This window comes from Mustela putorius, unplaced genomic scaffold (genome assembly GCF_011764305.1).
Source record: "Mustela putorius furo isolate JIRA1106 unplaced genomic scaffold, ASM1176430v1.1 tig00000551_pilon_pilon_pilon, whole genome shotgun sequence".
Classification (NCBI taxonomy): Eukaryota; Metazoa; Chordata; class Mammalia; order Carnivora; family Mustelidae; genus Mustela; species Mustela putorius.
In genome coordinates, this window is record NW_025421412.1 from 11,621,125 (window position 1) to 11,641,171 (window position 20,047).

At 46.0% G+C, this 20,047-nt stretch overlaps 1 protein-coding gene across 1 annotated transcript in view; it reads right to left on the reverse strand.

Moving 5' to 3' along the window:
• Positions 1-20,047, reverse strand: part of UBAC2 (UBA domain containing 2) — a 173,738-nt gene that overhangs the window by 11,738 nt on the left and 141,953 nt on the right. Inside the window, exon 8 of the mRNA XM_004746091.3 lies at positions 2,637-2,759. Within this exon, the coding sequence (XP_004746148.1) occupies positions 2,637-2,759 (123 nt within the window). The remainder of the gene's footprint in view (positions 1-2,636; positions 2,760-20,047) is intronic.

The window sequence follows — 20,047 nt, forward strand, 5'->3', positions numbered from 1 at the left end:
GGGCTCTCTGCTCAGCAGGGAGCCTGCTTCCTCCTCTCTCTCTCTGCCTACGTCTCTGCTACTTGTGATCTCTGTCAAATAAATAAATAGAATCTTAAAAAAAAAAAAAGCAACATGTGCAGAAGGAAATTTAGAAGTGTTGTTCCTGCAATACCCTGAACTACTTTCACAGATGCTTTTAACTTTCTAGTTTGAAATAATTCAAACTTACAGAGAAATTTCAAGAACAATAGAAAGAGCCCAATTACTCTTCATCCAGATCACCATTACTCTGCCGCAGCCGCGTTCCGTCTCTGCACGCTCTCCTACTCCTCCCGCAACAGGTGGGAGGAAGCCGCGCACACCATGCCCCTTTACCTCTTGGTACCCGTAGGTGTACTTTCCAGTAAGAATATTCTCTTTCCCAACCTCAGTCTGCAGAGATGCCACGTCCTTGACACTTAACGTCGATATACGTGTATGAGCTAATGCACAGTGCGGCTGCACGGACGGACTCTCACATGTCCATTCACCAAGAACGTTTCCCGGTACAGAGCTCAGCTCGGAATCATGCCTGACGCGTCGTTAATGGGCCCCTTAGGCTCTAATCTGGAACAGCTATGACCTTAGTACTGTTGAAGAACATGGGTCAGGTATTTTACATAATAGCCTTCAAATCAGGTTTATCTGCTCTTTCTTTATGATCGAAGTTTTGGGATTTTCTCTTGTAACACATAACTGATGTGTCCCTTCAGGGCATGCCCATAATGGGTCTTGGGTCCATTACTGGTCTCTTGATTCTGATAAATTCGCTAAGCTGGTGTCTGATTTCTCCACTGTACAGTTAACTGTTTTCCTCTGGTAAGTAATAAGCAACTTGTGGGGAGATACTCTGAGATTATATAAACAGCCTGCTCTTCTTTGTGTACTGATGATTCGTACTGATTTTTTGCTCTGATAGTTGCACAACTATGATTTTCTACTACTGTCCATCATCCCTTATTACATCCCTTTTCCTGTGTGTGTGTGTGTGCGTGTGTGTGTATGCATATATTTCCTCATATCAGGATGAACTCATAGATTTCCCCCATCCAGTAGATTATATTAAGTACCATCCTTATTTTTAAAGGATTTATTTTTTTTTTAGAGAAAGAGAAAAGGCAGCGTGTGGGGGGGAAGTGGAGAGGCAGAGGGAGAGGGAGAGACAGTCTCTCTTCTTTTTTAAAGATTGTATTTATTTATTTGATAGAGAGAGACAGCAAGAGAGGGAACAGAAGCAGGGGGAGTGGGAGAGGGAGAAAAAGGCTTCCTGCTAAGCAGGGAGCCCAATGCAGGGTTTAATCCCAGGACCCTCGGATCATGACCTGAGACAGAGGCAGACACTTAATGACTAAGCCACCCAGGCACCGCAGGGAGAGACAGTCTTAAACAGACTCTGTGCTTAGCAGAAAGCCTGATGTGGGGCTCGATCTCACAACCCCAGGATCATGACCTGAGCCCAAACCAAAAGTTGCTTAACCGACTGTACCAACTAGGCTCCCCTGTCCTTACGTATTTTGATACCCAAATCTTATGTGCCCAATTTGGCCAGTGGGACCCCCTCAAGCTGGCCCTGGTGTCCTGGGGGCCTGTTCCCTTGGTTCTGGAGCACGTCCTTAATTCCTTGCACAGTGGTCCAGGTCCTCTGTTTCCTTCACAACCCTGGGCCTGCAACCCACCATTTCATTTCTCTAGAGGCTCACTTCTGTCCATGGGCCAACATATTTAGAAACTAGATCTGGGCACTAGGTGTGGTCAGTGCTAATGGGATGGCATTGCTTCTGATCGCTTTAGGTAGACAGACTAAGACACATGTATGCCCACACACACATACACACACACAGACTTAGTAAATCACGAGTTTATGCTGGTACCTCTAATTCCAACCCAACCTCATGGTTCTTCCTTGCTCTCTGCTGTTCTGAATTTGTATTTTCCTTCTACAGTAAGATCAACCTATTTCCTCACTTGCTCAAATCTACAATAAATACAACATAATTTCAGAATTGCTGTACTCACACTACTGTGAACATAACCCTAGAAAGAGCTTTAGATGTCTCTGCAATTCTTTTTTTACTTTAGACTGAGGGTATATTATGTTCAAAAGTCACTAAAATTTATTTTTCCCTCTCTCCTATGATTATGTTATTTATTTAAAATACAGTTGGGTTATTTATTTGTTTCTTTTTAGTTTATGGTTGTCCCTATTGTTGATTTGCTTTTTGAATATGTAAAACATTAACCTGATTCCTAAGTCAAAATCATACAAAATCCATACCCAGAGAAGCACCACTCCTTCCCTGTCCTGTCTTGTTCTCTCCTAGCCCTTAGAGAGAACAAACGTTGGTAGTTTCCGGTATGTATAAAGTATTATAGATTTCAAAATAAGTGATTACAATTTTTTTTTTCCGAATCACACCTTCCTCAAACTTGTAATTCCCAGAGTAGCCAATAAAGGCCCAAGTGTCTATCATTGTTACCCTTAGCAGCTTAACTGTCATCTTTATATGCTCATATTTATATGTATTTATATGCCTGATTTCTTTCAAGTCTCGTTCAGCAAAATGGCTTCAAGTGGGAAACAGAGGTTTCGGGGAAGGACCGGTGTTACTGATTACCTGTTCCTCAGAAACCTCGAGAGGAGGAGATGCTTGCTGCTCAGACCGCCGACCGTCCTGATAGTTTATATTCCGCCGCTGACGTAAAGGAGGGAAGAGACGATTCCAGTTGATTATTCCTCCCTAAAAACAGACCAGTACATGGTGATGAGACACAGAAGTAGAAACGGCTGAATGCCTGGCAGGGCTTTCTCTTGCAATGAAGTCATACCCATAGACTGGGACAATATCATACTGCTCTGCTGACCACAAGCGATCCAAAGGCTGAAGCGTCACGCGGCCCTCCGGCCGACAGGGGGACACTGGCAGCCTGTGGGAGGAACCCGCAGAGAAAGAAGGTAATGGCACTGCCAGAGGTATTTGTGCAACTTGGCTCTGGAAGACAACAGAGGACACACACAGATGTTCTAACCTCAGCCCCATGGACCCCGTCCCACCTCCTCTGGCCCCTAGGAGCTCGGGGCTCTGCCTGATGGGACAGGGAAGATGACACAGAGAGAAGGCGGAGTCCCTGCCGGCCGCCAGGAACCAGGCGCGTCCACAGCGGCTCTTTGAAACGCTCCTCCTCTTCTCCTCCTCCTCCCATTCTTCCTTCTTCTTTTAGTTAAGTAAGTTCTGAGCATGCTTACAAAGCCACACACAGGGACAAAAGGTTTGGGAGCAGGGAGGGATCGGAACCAGCCTCCTGAGTAGCTCTAGGGGTGACTTAGATCGATGGCAAAGTCATTTCTTGTTTATTCTATGTCATCAATGAAGAAAAGAGCCACTGTGTGAAGAAAAGTGCACAATGCACAAAGCTTTTAAAAAATTCATGTTTCTAGCTATCTGCCAATATTTTAGTTTATCATTTTAAATCTCTATTTCTAGATTTAGGAAAATTACAGACTAAGACAACATGAAATTTTTCCTATTAGGAATATCTAAAAATAGTAAACAAAGTAAGAAAAACATTTCACTTGCATAGCTGAGCACAAAAGGAAGAAAGGGAGAACCCAAGGCGCCAGAAACAAGCTCTGGAAAACCAGAACAGTGAGCAAGGGTTGGGGTAAAGGGTGAGCACACCCTGCTAACATACGGCCATCTGTTCGGGTTCATGAAAGAGGTCTGACTCTCAGCTCACTACCTACATAAAGGCACAAGCCTCAAATGGCAACACCCTCAGTGAGAGAGAAGATGAGAAAAAAATCCAAAAGGCGCGCTGAGGGAGCTTGGCCTGCCCGAGAATTCAGAAATGAGAAATCTGAGGTTGGAGTTACATGAATACGTGTTGCCAGTTTACGAAGTTACAGTTATGAATTACCAGTTATGAAGTTACCAGTTCATTACCAGTTATGAATTGATGAAGTTACATAAATATGTGTTTTCAGAGCCCATCAAAAGTTACGTAAGAACTGGTTCTGGGATAGGGCTGCGCACCCCCGAGGAGCCAAGCAGGAGCAGATGTAAGACTACACTTGAGGCCCACTCTCTCACCCTGGGATTACATGGGATTTACAGATAAAACTCCGACTGGGAGTCACTTAGAATCCAAAATTCAAAACCCACGAGGAAAAAACCCATCACAACTGAGATTCCGTATGTGCAATAAATAGGAGGATTAGATCCCCAAGAACCCACTTACTTATTTGAGAGAGAGAGCACTCGCACAAGTGCGAGCATGAATGGGGGAGAACAGAGGGAGAAGCGGGCTCTCTGCCGCGTGCAGAGCCCGACATGGGGCTCCATCCCAGGGCCCTGCGACCGGGACCTCAGCCGAGGCAGATGTTTAATTGACTGAGTCACCCAGGCATCCCCTGAACCTAAATTTATAACAATCTGAAAACAACTATAATTTCAGAAGTTTTAAAATGACTAAGATATAGAAGAAAGACATTGAAAAAAAGGTAAGATATTACTAAAAAAAGATTTGAAAAAAATTAGGGAAATTAAAAAGAGAGACATTATACAAAGTTGTTTTACACACTGGTACAAAAAAATTCAAATACGCTAGTGATAATAATACACATACATGGACAACTTCTCTATTTTGAAATGTCTCCTACCCACCCCCAACAAGTCTAAAACATCAGTAAAAACACAGACAACTTGATGGAAAAAGACGAAAAAAGAAGTATCAGAGAAGTACTAACAGAAGAAAGCTGACGTCATGTCACTATATTCCTGTCAAGTAAATTAGGCCTCAAGGGCAAAACAGGCATTCCTGGAGATAAAGTCACCGTGATGTGTCACTATTATTATTACTTTTTAAAAATATTTCATGTATAGGGGCGCCTGGGTGGTTCAGTGGGTTAAAGCCTCTGCCTTCAGCTCGGGTCATGATCTCCTCAGGGTCCTGGGATGGAGCCCCGCATCGGGCTCTCTGCTCGGCGGGAAGCCTGCTTCTCCTCTCTCTCTGCCTGCTTGTCATCTCTGTCTGTCAAATGAATAAATAAAATCTTTAAAAAATATATTTTATTTATTGATTTGAGAGAGAGAGAGAGGCAAAGAGAGCACGTGAGCAGGGTGGGGAGGAGCAGAGGGAGAGGGACAGCGGACTCCGGGCTGACCACGCAGAGCCCGGCTTGGGGCTCAATCCCACAGCCCCGAGACCACAGCTGAGCCAAAACCAAGAGCCAGATGCCTAACCAACTGAGCCGCTTGCGCACCCCATGTAAGTATTATGTTTATAAACACAGTGGTGCCAAACTACACAACACAAAAATTAAAAAAACTAATAAAGGAGAGAAACCACCCAGACATGTATTTAGTTTTTAGCATCTACTGATAGATCAAGGAGACAAAAATTAATAATACAGAACATAAAAAGTTATATAAGTGGGTGTATACGGGTGGTACTCAGTATTTAGAGAACACTTTATTATATATAAAATATTTATAAAAGTGACTGCATACTAAGTGCTATATGAAATGTCCACTAACAGCAAAATATAAATACTTCACAGACTGTATTTTCTGACCGCAATGCAATTAAATTTGAAATCAATATCAAAATTAAAAGTAATGTAAAACAAACAAAAAATTCACATACTGGAAATCAAAAATGGAAAATATCATAATGAATGTTAGAATATAACTAAAAGTAGATAAAATTGAGGGGCTCCTGGGTGGCACAGTTGGTTAAGCATCCGACCATCCTCCTCAGGTCATAGTTTTGGGGCTGTGAGAGGGAGCCCACATCAGGCTCCCCACTTAGCACAGATTCTGCCCGAGATTCTCTGTCTCCCTTTTTCCTTCTGCCCCACTCTCCACTCGTGTTTTCATGTACACGCACGTGCTCTCTCTCCCTCTCTAATAAATAAATAAAATCTTTTTAAAAAAGTGAATAAAATTGAGACTACTACTTATCAAAGGTGGTGAGATATAACTAAACAGTTGATATAATTTTAAAATATTGAGCTTAAAAAAAGACTGAAAAAGAGTTAAATATATTCAATTAAGTTAAAGAAAGTAATAATAATCTAAAGAAATTAGAAAGAATGAGAGCAGATGCTAATTGAGAAAGCCGGGAGCAGATGTTAGTAAAGTGGAAAATAAAGACACAATAGAAGGAATCAATAAAATCCAATGTTGTTTTTCCTTAAAAAGATTTTTAGTTTAGAGAAAGAGAGAGAGAGAGCACGAGTGATGGGGAGGAGCAGAGGGAGAGGGAGAGACTGTGCTGAGCACAGAGGCCAACGTGGGGCTCGATCCCACGACCCCGAGACTGTGACCTTAGTGGACATCAAGAGTCAGACCCTCAACCAACTGAGCCATCCAGGTGCCCCCAAAGTTGGTTGTTTGAGAAGTCAAGTAAAATGGAAAGCCTGGCAACTGTGATGAGAAGACAAAGAAAGGAACATAAATAGTATTAGGAATAATACAAGACGTATCATGGCGGACAGTAAAAAAACAATACTTTATTCATACCAATAGCTTTGATGAAACAGATTATTTTCTGGGAAAATATATTTACTACAACTGATTCAAGAAGAAACAAAAATTGGTAATCATTTTTGAAAACTGTTCAGGAGCGTCTACTAAAGCTGCACATGTGTGTCTACCTCTGCCACTCTGCTCCCAGACAACAGACTGCAAACGCACGTCCACCGAAAGGCATGACTAGAACGTTCTCAGTGGCCATTTGTAATAGGCAAAAACCGGACTACCCAAAGGTGCACGAAGTGAGATGGATAAATTATGGTGGAATCACATAATAAAACATTAAAAAATAAAATTAAAAATTTTAATTTTAAAAAATTTAATTTAAAAATTAAAAATAAAATTAAAAAATAAAAAAGCAGTTAAAATGAACAAACTACAATTGTATGTAGCAATATAAATGAACCTCTCAAATATAATGTTAAAACACAAGAAAGTACATTCATATAATTACTTTTATAAATGTTTACTTCTATGTATACTTCCAAAAAAAGCTACTTCCAAAAAAAAAGCTTCTAAAAAAAGAAATAGAAAACTGGACTAATTTTACCCATTAATGTAACTGAAATAATAGTGAAGAAAATCTACCCACCAAAAGTCTATAGAAGTCTACATAACTTTTAAGGACATACTATCTTACAGACATTGTTCTCAAGAAGAGAAAAAAGAAGAATAGCTCCCACCTCACTTTCTGAGGCTATATAACACTGCTTCCCAAACCACAGAAGGCCATTACCAGAAAGAAAAATTATGAGACAATTTGTTTTTCCTTTATGGACAGATAAAATAATCCTAAATAAAATATTAAACTCAACCCAACAATGTTTAAAAAATAATCATCTAATCTGAAATAATGTACTACATTAGGATTTATCTCCGAAATCTCAGAAAATATAGTACTGTAATTCACACATTAATGGACTGAATGCCTGTTCCACCTCTAACATTCAATACTCGTCACAGAAGGAGGCTCACACTAACCAACTATGAAAGAAAATGCAGAAGGATGAGAAGAAAAACAAAACTGCCATTATTTACACGTAACTCTCTTCTTAGAAAAAGAGAATAAGAGAGTAAAAGACACAGAAGTATCAGTTAACAATCTTCCACTTGTGATCACTTAGAAAATTCAAGTGTAAAAAATAACTATTTACCAATAGAAATAAAAACTACTAAGTACTTGGGAATTAAATCTAACAAAAGATCTGCGATTACTCTATGGAGAAAAGAGTAAATGATGTGGGGAGCAAAGGTAAAAGATATTTTAATTAAACTTCCTCACTACTTATGGACCACGGAGGTGCCTGGGACAGGCCCAACGACCTTCCTGCAGGAACTCAAATGCCTCAATGTCAGTACTTTGCTAGAAGCAAAAGGCAACCTTAGCTTGACCTTAGCCCCATCTACAGGATCCTGTTAGTCTTCTTAGGCAAATAAAAGTCCCTTTGGAAATTTCCTTTATCTCTACCTGACCCCCAAGATAGGCATTAGCAACCATCCTCCAAACAGAAGGCACACTGATATCCACTGGAACGGGTCTCACCGGCAAGGCTTTGCAAGACAATAGAAAATGACCCTCAGGGTCCTGGCAACCTTGTTTCCACATTCTTCAGACACTTCCCCATCCCTAAGCCCCTCCCAACTTGTAAGCATATAACCAAGTCCCTCCTCACAATCCTAGCGCTGCTCTTTCTTCCCAGGGATCCTATCCCCCAGCTTCAGTAAAACCTTTTTTTTTGCACCAAAGACATCTCATGATTTCTTTCTTGGACCTTTGCCCCCAGGACCCAACATTTCACATCAATAAACTTGAATGAAGGGGGCTCCTGGGTGGCTCAGTTGGTTGGGGGCCTGCCTTTGGCTCAGGTCATGATCCTGGAGTCCAGGGACGGAGTCCTGTATTGGGCTCCTTGCTCGGCGGGGAGTCTGCTGCTCCCACTGTCTCTCTCTCCTCTCATGCTGTCTCTCTCATTCTTTCTCTCTCAAATAAATAAAGTCTTAAAAAAAAAAAAAAAAAACAACAAAACCAAAAACACTCGACTGAAGAATACTGGAAGACCTAAGTGAAAAGACTCGGCACAGTCCTGTCTGCAAAGACTCAACACCGTGATCTGCTCAGATGCTGTCGATTTCAGTCTGCAGCAAAGACCACTGGTTGGGTCTGAATATCCATATTCCCTTTTCTCTAAAAGTAGGGGTTTGTGTGTGTGTGTGTTTGACATGTGGTTCCTACACTTTGCAGCCCAGCCGTGTGGACTCGGTTCTGCCAACAGTTCTATGTAAAGAGAGGGGCAAATGGGACTTCTGGAAGAAGATGTCAGTGGTGCCCTTCCTCTCGGGTCCTACTTCATGGGGTCCTACTTCTTCCTGGAGCTCAAGCAGCCTTCAGGCGCTGGGTGGCGGAAGCCCTGTACCCAGGACAGAACAGCAGCCAGAGAGGAGTCTGGCCCCGCCACGTCACGCCCCTGCCTCACCAGGCCAGGCCTGTCCACGTCAGCACTTCTTCCACATGAGAAACAAACTTCTGCCTTTACAAACTTTGTTATTTTGTGTTTTCCGTCATATGGAGCTAAGTCTAATCCTAACTGCTATAGACTCAAAATTCAAAAGTGTGTGGTTGTCTTTTTGGTGGAACTAGACAACGTGAAGTTGAATTAAGGGCCCAACTAGACATGGATATTTTGAAGAAGTACAGTAAGGGAGGATTTCCTACTCCCAGCACCAGTCCTAATGGACTATTAGATGGTAGTAATTAGAGTGGCATTAGCATGTGACATACTATGCAAAGAAACAGGAGAGAGTGGGAATCAGAAGTGGACATTAGCGCTTGGTCTATGATAAAGCAGACATTACAGGTCAGCAGGAAGAGGATATACCATTTAATGAACAGCAGTGGGATAACTGGCTTATGGAAAAAGAGAAATTAAAACATTTACTTCATACTATATGCAAAAAATATGTATTTATTTTAAAAATAAACTTAAAGATCTAGATGACACAAAGAAATGGAAAGATATTCCATGCTCATGGACTGGAAGAACAAATATTGTTAACATGTCTATAATACCCAAAGCAGTCTACAGATTTAATGCAATCTCCATCAAGCGACCAACAGCATTTTTCACAGCCAACCCTAAAATTTGTATGGAACCACAAAAGACCCCGAGTAGCCAAAACAATCTTGAAACAAACAAACAACAAACAAACAAACAGGGTGGTATCATAATTCCAGACTTTAAGGTATACTACAATGTTGTAGTAAGCAAAGCAATATGGTACTGGCACAAAGACAGAAACATAGATCAATGGAACAGAACAGAAAGCCCAGAAATGAATCAAAAATTACATGGTCAATTAATCTTCACAAAGGAAGAAAGAACATACAATGGAAAAAAGACAATCTCTTCAACAATGCCAGACAACCACATGCAAAAGAATGAAACTGGGCCACTTGCATATGCCAAACACAGAAATAAACTCAAAATGGATTAAAGACCCAAATGTGTGACCTGAAACAATAAAAATCCCAGAAGAGAGCATAGATAGTAAGTTCCCTGACATTGGCTGTAGCAAGTTTTTTTCTAGATATGTCTCCTGAGGCAACGGAAATAGAATAAAAAAATTAACTACTGGGACTACTAAAAAAAAAAAAATCTTCTGCGTATGAGGAAAATAATCAAAACTAAAAGATAACCTTCTGAACGGGAGAAAATATTTGCAAATGACATTTCTGATAAAGGGTTAGTATACAAAATATATAAAGAACTTACACAACTCAACACCAAAAAACAATCCAATTAAAAAAAAGGGTCAAAGACATGAACAGACATTTCTCCAAAGAAGACATGCACATGACCAACAGACACATCTTCATCTTATACATGAAGAGATGTTCAACATTACTGATCATCAGGGAGATGCAAATCAAAACGATAATGAGGTATCACCTCATACCTGTCAGAATGGCTAGAATCAAAAACACAAGAAACAAGTGTTGGCAAGAATGTGTAGAGAAAGGAAGCTTTGTGTACCGCTGGTAGGAAAGCAAATTGGTGCAGCCGTTGTGGAAAATAGTACGGAGGTTCCTCAAAAAGTTAAGAATAGAATTACCCTAGGGGCGCCTGGGTGGCTCAGTGGGTTAAGCCTCTGCCTTCAGCCCAGGTCATGATCCCAGGGTCCTGGGATCGAGCCCCACATCGGGCTCTCTCCTTGGCGGGGAGCCTGCTTCTCCCCCCCCTTTCTCTCTGCCTGCCTCTCTGCCTACTTGTGACCTCTTTGTCTCTGTCAAATAAACAAATAAAATCTTTAAAAAAAAATTAAAAAAAGAAAAGAATAGAATTACCCTATGATCCAGTAATCATACAACTGGGTATTTACCCCAAAATACAAAAACCACTAATTCAAAGGGATAGATGAACCCCTATGTTTATAGCAGCATTATTTATAACAGCCAAATTTGCAGTCAGCCCGTGTCCACTCACAGATGAATGGACAGAGATGCGGGGTGGGTGTATGAGTAAAGGGACTATCTGTATCTCTCTCTCTATAAATGGAGTATCACTCAGCTGTAAAACAGAACAAAATCTTGCCATTTGCAACAAGGATGGAGTTAGAGTATGTTCTTTTTTAAAAGATTTTATTAATTTTATTTATTTGACAGAGAGAGTGAGAGCGAGTGTGTGAGCACAAGCAGGGGAAGTGGCAGGTGGAGGAGGAGGGAGATGCAGGCTCCCCACAGAGAAGGGGCCCAACATGGGGCTCTGGGATCATGACCTGAGCTGAAGGCAGACGCTTAACATGGGCTTGAACTGCGCAGATCCACTTATACACAACATTCAGATGAACACGGTACAGTTTAGGGTACTGGTGGGCTTCCAGTCAGCAACAGCCTATTAGTAATTAAGCTTTGGGGGAGTCAAAAGCGATACATGGGTTTTTCACTCTGCTGGCGGTCAGCGCCCCTAATCCCCACGTGTTCCCGGTCAAGTGCATAGGAACAGGTAATTCACACAAGAGGGAAGCCTGAGTCAATACAGGTAAGGAAAGATGTTCTACTCACTGGGATTAGGAAATGCAAATTAAAACAGCAGCGGGTTATTTCTCTAACACCAAGTAAGGGGAAGCCGTGAAGGAAACGGACTCGGATTGTCAGTGAGAGTGTAGCTTGGCACAGTGTGGACAGCATCGAGTCCGGACTGAGTAAAACTGAGGCTGGTCTATGACCCAGCAATTTCACTTCCAGGCAGCTACGGGTGCCTAAGGCAGCAGTTAGGAGGGTGTTCTATGAAGCACTGATTAGGATATCAAGCAAGAAAATGTAAAAAAAGTAACTGTCCAGAAGTAGGGACATAAATTAATAAATGGTTCTGTCCTATAAAGGACTATTATATGAGCATGTGGAATAAAGGAACTAGATCTACTGAATAAATCTCCAAAATACAAAGCTGAACGAACACAGAAAGTCACAGGAGAATATCAATGTATAACGTCATTTACATAAATTTAAAAAATACTCAGAACAACAGGATACTATTGAAACGATTTTATGGCTGTATACTGGTGGTTGTTTTGCCCCCTGGGGGGTATTCGAAAATGTCTAGAGGCACTTTGGGCAGGGTGTGGGGGGCGGGATGGTGGAGCTGCTGTGTGGAGTGGGCAGGGAAGCCGCCTAGGCACCCAGCAAGGCGCAGGACAGAACCGTCTGGCCCAAAATAACCAGTGTCTAGGTTGAGAAACTCTAACACAAAAACAGGTGCTAAACATACAAACAGGCATAGGGTTAGGCCCCCACCCACCAGCTGCAGGCCAGTGGGAAAGGCAATGAACCTTTGGTAGAAACTTGTAACATTGTATTTCTTTAAGGGAGTGAGAGGGGGAAGAGCAGGCAAAGCAAAACCAAACCCCAATCCCTCTGCTCCTGTGATGGCAAAAAAGTGCTTAAAAAGCAGAAAGTTACAGGAGCTCTAGGCTCTAGGATGTTTTGACACTAACTTGCTCTCGATGCAGGTTAACTACGAGCCTCTACAAACAGGAAACGCTTCCTTTACTTTGTCTTCTTCAAAAGCAATAACCACATATTTAAAAGAGGAAAAAGGAAACAGCTTGCATTTTGATCAACCGTTTTTATAAAATATCTGTCATTAGTGGTAAAAAGATTCTTCAAATGAAATAAAATTTATTATGAAAATTTAAAAAATAACGGATTTTCTAGTTCAGAACTGTAAACGTTCGCAACACTTTATCAAGTGGAGGCCCCATGGACTAAACCCTACCTCTAAAGGCTTTGGTGGGTTTCAGGGCAGGCTGACGAGGCAGCGTGTACGCTGATAAGTGTCTACACAGGGAAGCTGGGTCACAGCAGTGCCCTAGTGGCTCTCTGTGGGCCACTCCCAAGGGAGGGTAGAAGCAATGTTCACGTGGAGCCCACTGTCTCAGGGGAAGGCAAGACATCTGAAATGGAAAAAATCAGGAGGCAAGGTGGACTAGAATTCAGATGGGCGCTGAGCAGCATCAGCTAAAGGGCCCGGCAGGTGCAGAGTGGGCACCGAGCAGCCGAAGCACAGGGGGAAAGCTTCAGAGAGGACGGGGGCTTCACTGAATTTGAAAGGACAAGGAGATGGAGAGGAGAACCAGACACTTGTCAACCTGTTCAAAGAGTAGGTTTATACCTGCTTCAAGGGACCAGGCAGGGAGCACTAAGAAGTCCGGAGACAGGAGCAGTCAGGCGGAGGCAGCTGAGGGACCAAGAACGGTCTCTAGAGCCAGGTGACCTGGGTTCCCAGCCCAGCCCTGCCACTTCCGGTGCGACCTCAGACCTCAGTCTGAGAGAAATTTCTCTGAGCCTGTTTTCTCTTCTATGAGAGTAACACCACACTTAGCTCATAAAGACATTATGGGAAATAAATGAGTTAATACAGGGAAAGCATTTAAAAAAGAACCTGAAAACTTTTTTTTTTAAAGACTTTTTATTTATTTATTTGACAGACAGAGATCACAAGTAGAAAGAGAGGCAGGTGGAGAGAGAGGAGGAAGCAGGCTCCCCAATGAGCAGAGAGCCCGATGTGGGGCTCGATCCCAGAACCCTGAGATCATGACCTGAGCTGAAGGCAGAGGCTTTAACCCATTGAGCCACCACAGGTGCCCCAGAGCCTGAAAACTTATAAAAGCTTATTATATATATTAGCTACTGTCCCCACCTAATGTCTGCATTATGCTTTCCAGCGTTATTTCTTGTCTTGCGAACTCGACTGTGGGGCCCGTAGGGCTGTGACAGGGCGAGAACGGCGCTCCCCGCAGCCTCCCAGGGAGGCCAGCATGGCTCGAGGCTCAGGGCAGCCCGCACTCGTTCCCCAGTCACAGAGCGAGATGCAGGACAATTACGGAGTGCACACGGTGAAGGTGATGGTTGAGAACACGTAGAAGTCTCTGGAAGCACCGCCCTCTTATCTGAGAAGGGCCGGTCGCTGGAGGTGAGGCACGCTGGATCCCCAGCTGCGGCGGCTGCAAGGCCTCATCCGTGCGCGAGGCCGGAGCGTCACGCAGGCAGCTGGGCCCTCTGCTCTGCGCGGTCTGTGGCTGCCCGGGGACCCCGGCCGGGAGAGTCCGAGGGAGGCTGTGGCTTCAGTAGGGAGATGATAAGACCGCGTGATGTCTGCCTGAGGAGCAGAGGAAATGGGGCGGCACCCATGCTAGGAATTACTAACCCTCCACAGACCAGGACTTTCCAGTATTCTCCACGTCACGGCACATACAGGAGAAGACGTATCTGCATGGCTTTCTCGGAAAAGACCACCAAAGCTGCCTGCAGCCGGCGGCCCCGTGGACTGAGGGGACCCGTATCGCAGCCCATCTGTGACCGTGACACGGTGGCTGGGATGTTCTACCACAGAAAAGACCGGCCTGTTTTAGTAGCACTAGTTAAGGTTAAAGCAGCATAATTATCTTGTGTCTACTAATGTATCTGTTAGGACCTCAGGCAATGAAGCTAGAAAGAGAAGTTAGGTGGCGGCCTGCCTTCTAGAAGCTCAATTTGGTCTTCGAACTGTTCGTTTTTCCCTTTTGCTTCTAGGGTACCAATAACACCCTTTACTTGATCCAGAGGAACGACCTCAGCTCTCTGCTCGGAACCCCGGGGGCTCTGGGCCTACGAACCCCCCCGGCTCTGCTCTCAGGGGCCCTCGCACTGTCTTCTCCTACTCCTATCCTTGAAATGCCAGGGCCCCTTAGGTTCTATGTGGGGTTATTCCTCTTCTTTTCCATGTCCCGTCCCCAGGTGCTCGGGCTTTCCTAGGGCTTTAGTCACCATGCATGTGGTGGAAACTCTGAAACCCCTACCTCCCAGGGCTGCACCCCAGAGCTACACACCTGCCTCCTGGACACTCCCACTTGGATGTTCCAGAGACATCTAAGATGGAACACGTCTCAAACAACGTTCATCTTCAGTCCCATGTCTCTGTGTCCCCAATCCTGGGGACTGATGTCAATACCCACCCACTCGCATAAGCCAGACCACTAGGCTCTGCCGACAGTAACTCCTCCATGTCTGGGAATCGCTACCCACCTCTCTCCACCGCACTCTCACTGCGCTATTTCAGGCCTGCACGGGCTCCACAGTGAGTTTCCCAAGATACAAATCTCACCAGGTCGCTCTTCTACTTCAGTGCCTCCCCACTGTCTTCCTATTAATCTTACAATATTTATTCATTAATTATAATCACAAACTCATCACTTGCTAAGATAATATATTTTTACAAGAAAATAACAATGCTTTCAAAATATATTTTCTATGAGGGCTGATACATTCCGTAAGGACACGAAAAGAATCTGTTCATGAGAAGAATCTGTTCAGGTGAAGATCTGCTGCAAATCTGTTAACAGTCTGACTTAACAGAAGACGGCTGGATTCTTGTATTGGCTTTTGTATTCAATTCTGTTGTATGTTACTTTGGCCTCTAAAGTATATTAAAAAAAAAAAAAATCTGGCCTCAAATAGAATACAGTTAGAAAGAAAAAAGGCGAGTACACGAAGAGTCTTCTCAAATAACCGTAGACACACTTCTCTGATACCACTCAGCAAGTCCCCACAGCTCTTGGGGCACGGTTGGCATTTCTTTCCATGGCTGGCCAGCGTCCTGTTCACCACTCCAATGGTCTTTCTCCACCTTCACATTCTAGAGTCTTGCCCAGGAGCCTGCCCTAATCCCACAAACGCTCCTCTCCTACACTCGCTCTCACGTCCTCTCCGAGGACGGCATTGCACTGCGGGTCTGTGCTGACTGGCAGGACTCCCACGGTGGCCGCAAGCCCCACGAGGGCCGAGACCAGCCTCATCTGTGTTTGTGCATCGGTCTCCCATCTGCGCACTTAACGAATATTGGCGGAATGAATCAACGAACGGAGCATGTTGCGGAGTTCATTTCTACAGGATTTTCATTGCAAAGGCCTTATGGTTAGCTTTTGCAGGGGAGCGCAGCAGGCTAGTAAGGGAGGTTTGGATGGAAGGGATGGGAGGGGCTAAAGCAAGGCACCTCAGAGAGCACAGCTCGCACCGATCCACTCTTAAAGGACAAGAGGCACGCTCTCGCCCGGACACAGGGGCCAGGAGGTACAGAGAACCACTTCTGGGAGACGGGGGCGTGCCGGGGAAGCCACACGTCAGCAGGTACCTGCAATTCCCCACATGGCTTCCAAGTGTGGAAGCTGCAGCTCGCGGTGTAAGTAGGAATGAGCTTTGTTCCTTTGTCTATCTTCTGTGGGCCGTGACACACGCGGGAGCGACTCCTTCTCATACCCCCGAAAGGGCTCGGCGGGGATGACAAGCCAAAGCATCATGTGAAACCAAGCGAGAGGCCGTGAAGACAAAGTCTGTGACTTCGGCTCAGGGAGGCCACCTTGGCAGACTCACAGCTGGTGCCACGCGCTACTCGTGCAGAGGGGAGGTGGACCACAGCCATCGGGGAAAGCTTCCTGGCAAAACTCGGAAAGAAGAAAAACCACCTCCCACCCCCCAAAGCAGGCAAACTAGCAGTCCACTCATGCCCTGGAGGAAAGAGGGGTGGGTCAAGGGCGAGAGTCAAGGAGCAGGGAAGCGGCCGGAGCCCACAGGTGCTCCACCCCTGCACCCATCGCCTGCTACCATGTCCTTCTGGGCCCCAGGCAGCAAGCGCCTTAGCGGGTGTTGGGAGAAAATCATCAGTTGGAGGGAGACTCGGTGAGCCCTTGAACAAACTCCCAGGCTACTTTCGCAGCTCTCGGTTTCACTTTTTCTTTGTGGTTTACGCTACTGGCCAGTTTTGGGGACTCAGACACTTCATTTCATACCCTTCTTCTCGGCAAAACTGAGAACACTTTCCACAGCAGTAAGATCAGGAACAAAACACATGGTTTTGCTCAGTTTGGAGAGTCTCTGGCTTGGAAGGCCGGAGTTCCCGCCAGTCCCGCGGCTCTCGGCCATGTCTCTTCTTCCCTTGTTGCTCTGGCGAGCAGAGCTCCGGAGGCCACGGCCTCGCTCCATTCCAGTCTCGGGCTGGCAGGGCCAGGTCCAGGGGTGCTGCCTACGGACTGAGCTGGGGTGTCACTGAGGGGAGGGGCACAGAGGGGCCTGAAGAGGCTACGTCAGGAGGCTCTGTGACAGCCTAGGACACAGCCCAGCGGCTGGGCTGCTGTGGCAAGGAGCACCGAGACTGGGGTGCGACTGGGGTGCGAGCCGACGGGCGTGCTCCCTGAGTCTCGTGTGTTCCACGTGATGACATTTCTGTCGGGAGGCCCCAGGCTCCTACCACACCTCTCTTACTTCTCCTGAGACATGGATACAATTCTAACAAGTTAGTTTGTGCTTTAGCTGCAAATGTTAAGAGATGGATTCTTCTTTTGAGGCAACAAAGCAGAGTCCCTGGTAAATTCCTGCTGGGGAGCCATAGCGCGGCAGGGGAAAGAAACTCTGGAAGAGCAGCAGGGCTCAGCCTCAGCTTCGCCGTTTGCCCTGGTGACAGGCTCTGCTGCCTGCCCTTCGGGGCGCGAGGACGAAGTGTGGTACTGGGAGTGCGTGCTGAGCCACACAGAGCATTTGTGTCTGTCACTGTTTTGCAAAGGCCGGCTGACCGACCCCTCTCTCTGAATGGGGAAGTCAGCATCAAAGATGTCCCCAGCTTTCTGGGGTGGGGTGGTTTGGCTTCTGGTAGAGCAGGGGAACCCTCCGTCTCTTCTGTGAGGAGGAGCTGGTGGTGAGGGGTGGTGTGAGGGAGACAACACGTGTCCCCAGACCCAGCCTCGGGCTGGGGACATTTGGTGGAGGAAGAGGACACCTATCTCTTGTTTGAAAGCTTTCTTCCTTAGTTTTATTTACTCGTGACCACGTACCCAAGTTATGGTAGGGACGGCACAGGCTAAGGACCTCAGCGCACCTTCCTTGAAAACAGGAATAAAAGCACTTTCGGTATGGAAATGACTGACTTCTGCATTCTATCTTTCGTTTTCCCCCTTCTTGGCCTGCTGAAGTTCTGGCCATTTTTTGCCTCCTTAACTTGAGCTCTCCACAAAAATTATTCAAAGCCAACATTAAAATTAGTTCTGGTGCTTGTTACCATAAGCGTTTTGATAGAAGAAGAGAAACTCATCATTAAAAATGAGATTGGGGGGGCCTGCTGGCTTAGTTTAGCATCGGACCCTTGATTTGGGCTCAGGTCATGATCTTGGGGTTGTAAGATCGAGCTCCGCATCAGGGTTCGTGGTGGGTGTGGAGCCTGCTTAGGATTCTGTCTCCCTCTCCCTCCTCCCTCTCTAAAAATAAAAATAAAAAATGAGATTGGGTATTACTCAAGATTTCCCCTCTCCCCCCACAGGGAGGCCAACATTTTCAGGTCTTCAGTGATCACATCTCGCTCCCTTACTGTCCTTCAGGCAGCTGAGTGTGCTTGGGTGGGCGCGCCCTTCCCTTCGGATGTCTGGTTGGCATCCAGAGAGCCTGGTGACTCCCGGACTCAGTCTCTCCTTTGTACGTCAAACCCAGCCAAGTCTCAGGTACACTGAGCTTCCCTCCAAAGGGGGTGTGCCACTTTCTAAATCCTTGTTGTTCTACTCTGAGATTAAGCCAACAGCCTCTTGGATGACATCAGTGCCACCAACACCATCCCTATCCAATACGTGCAGCCTTGCAGGCGAGTGACATCACTGCCACCAATGCCGCCCCTGTCCAATATGCGTAGCCCTGTGGGTGAGTGACGTCACTGCCACCGATGCTGTCCCTGTCCAATACGTGAAGCCCTGTGGGTGAGTGACGTCACTGCCACCGATGCCGCCCCTGTCCAATACGTGAAGCCCTGTGGGTGAGTGACGTCACTGCCACCGATGCCGCCCCTGTCCAATACGTGAAGCCCTGCAAGTGAGTGACTTTGGTGCCACCAACATCATCCCTGTTCAATATGCACACCTATGCGAGCGAGGGACATCAGTGCCACCAATATCGTCCCTGTCCAATATGCACAGCCCAGCAGGCAAGTGACACTGCTGCCACCAACACCATCCCCATTCAATACGCACAGCCCTGCAGGTGAGTGACATCAGTGCCACCAACGCGTCCCTATCCAGTATGCAGAGCCTTGTGGGTAAGTGACATCGGTGCCACCAACGCCGTCCCTGTCCAATATGTGCAGCCCTGTGGGCGAGTGACATCACTGCCACCAACACTGCCCCTCTCCGATCCATATATCAGGTGAAACTTCCTCGTAAGTCCTTTCACGACGCCCCTGGCCCCATGGAGAATTTATTGTCCCGTTACCAGACCCATTCTGTTATTTCTTCCTCTCCCGTGCATGTTCCTTCCACTCACTGTGTCCACCCGAAGTGTGCCTGTCCCTAAAATCCTTCCCCTGTTCCCTCCGACTGTCCTCACTGTTTGCACGGGACCCAGCTCTTGTTTTGGACCTGTAATTGGTTTCCTTTTGACAATCTATCCTTACTGTGCTCTCTCTCTCTCTGCTGAACTTCTGGAGACCTCGGTCAAGCTGCTGACGTCAGAGCACATGGACAGCGAGCCCAGGCTTCCCAGGTGTCAGCGCGAAGCTGGGCTAGATGACCCCGAAACACCGGCTGTCAGCTGCCTCGTCCTAGTTGATACACCGAAGAGTATCTTGACCCAAGCAGTTCTCTCTCAAAATGAGCCCAGCAGCCACCTGCCAGAGTCGCCGCGGGAGGCACGCTAGGGGATCTCCACTTCATCCTGTCCTGACTGCTCCTCGGTGCCGCTGCACTGGGCAGGGAGCTCTGTGAGCGTCTCGGGCAAGCAGGCCTCCTGGAACTGCAGAGTGGATGGTCTCCCAGTGGGGAAGGCAGATGCAGACAAGGGAAGGCCGTGCAGTGGCCACTCTCAGCCCCAAGCCCAATTACAGAGCCACGAACTGTGCCTGCCTCTCGCACTGCCTCCCCAACCCCCACCCTGGAATCCAGGCTCAGCTGCATGCATCGGTCTCTATCACTTTAAAAAGTACGGTCTTTTA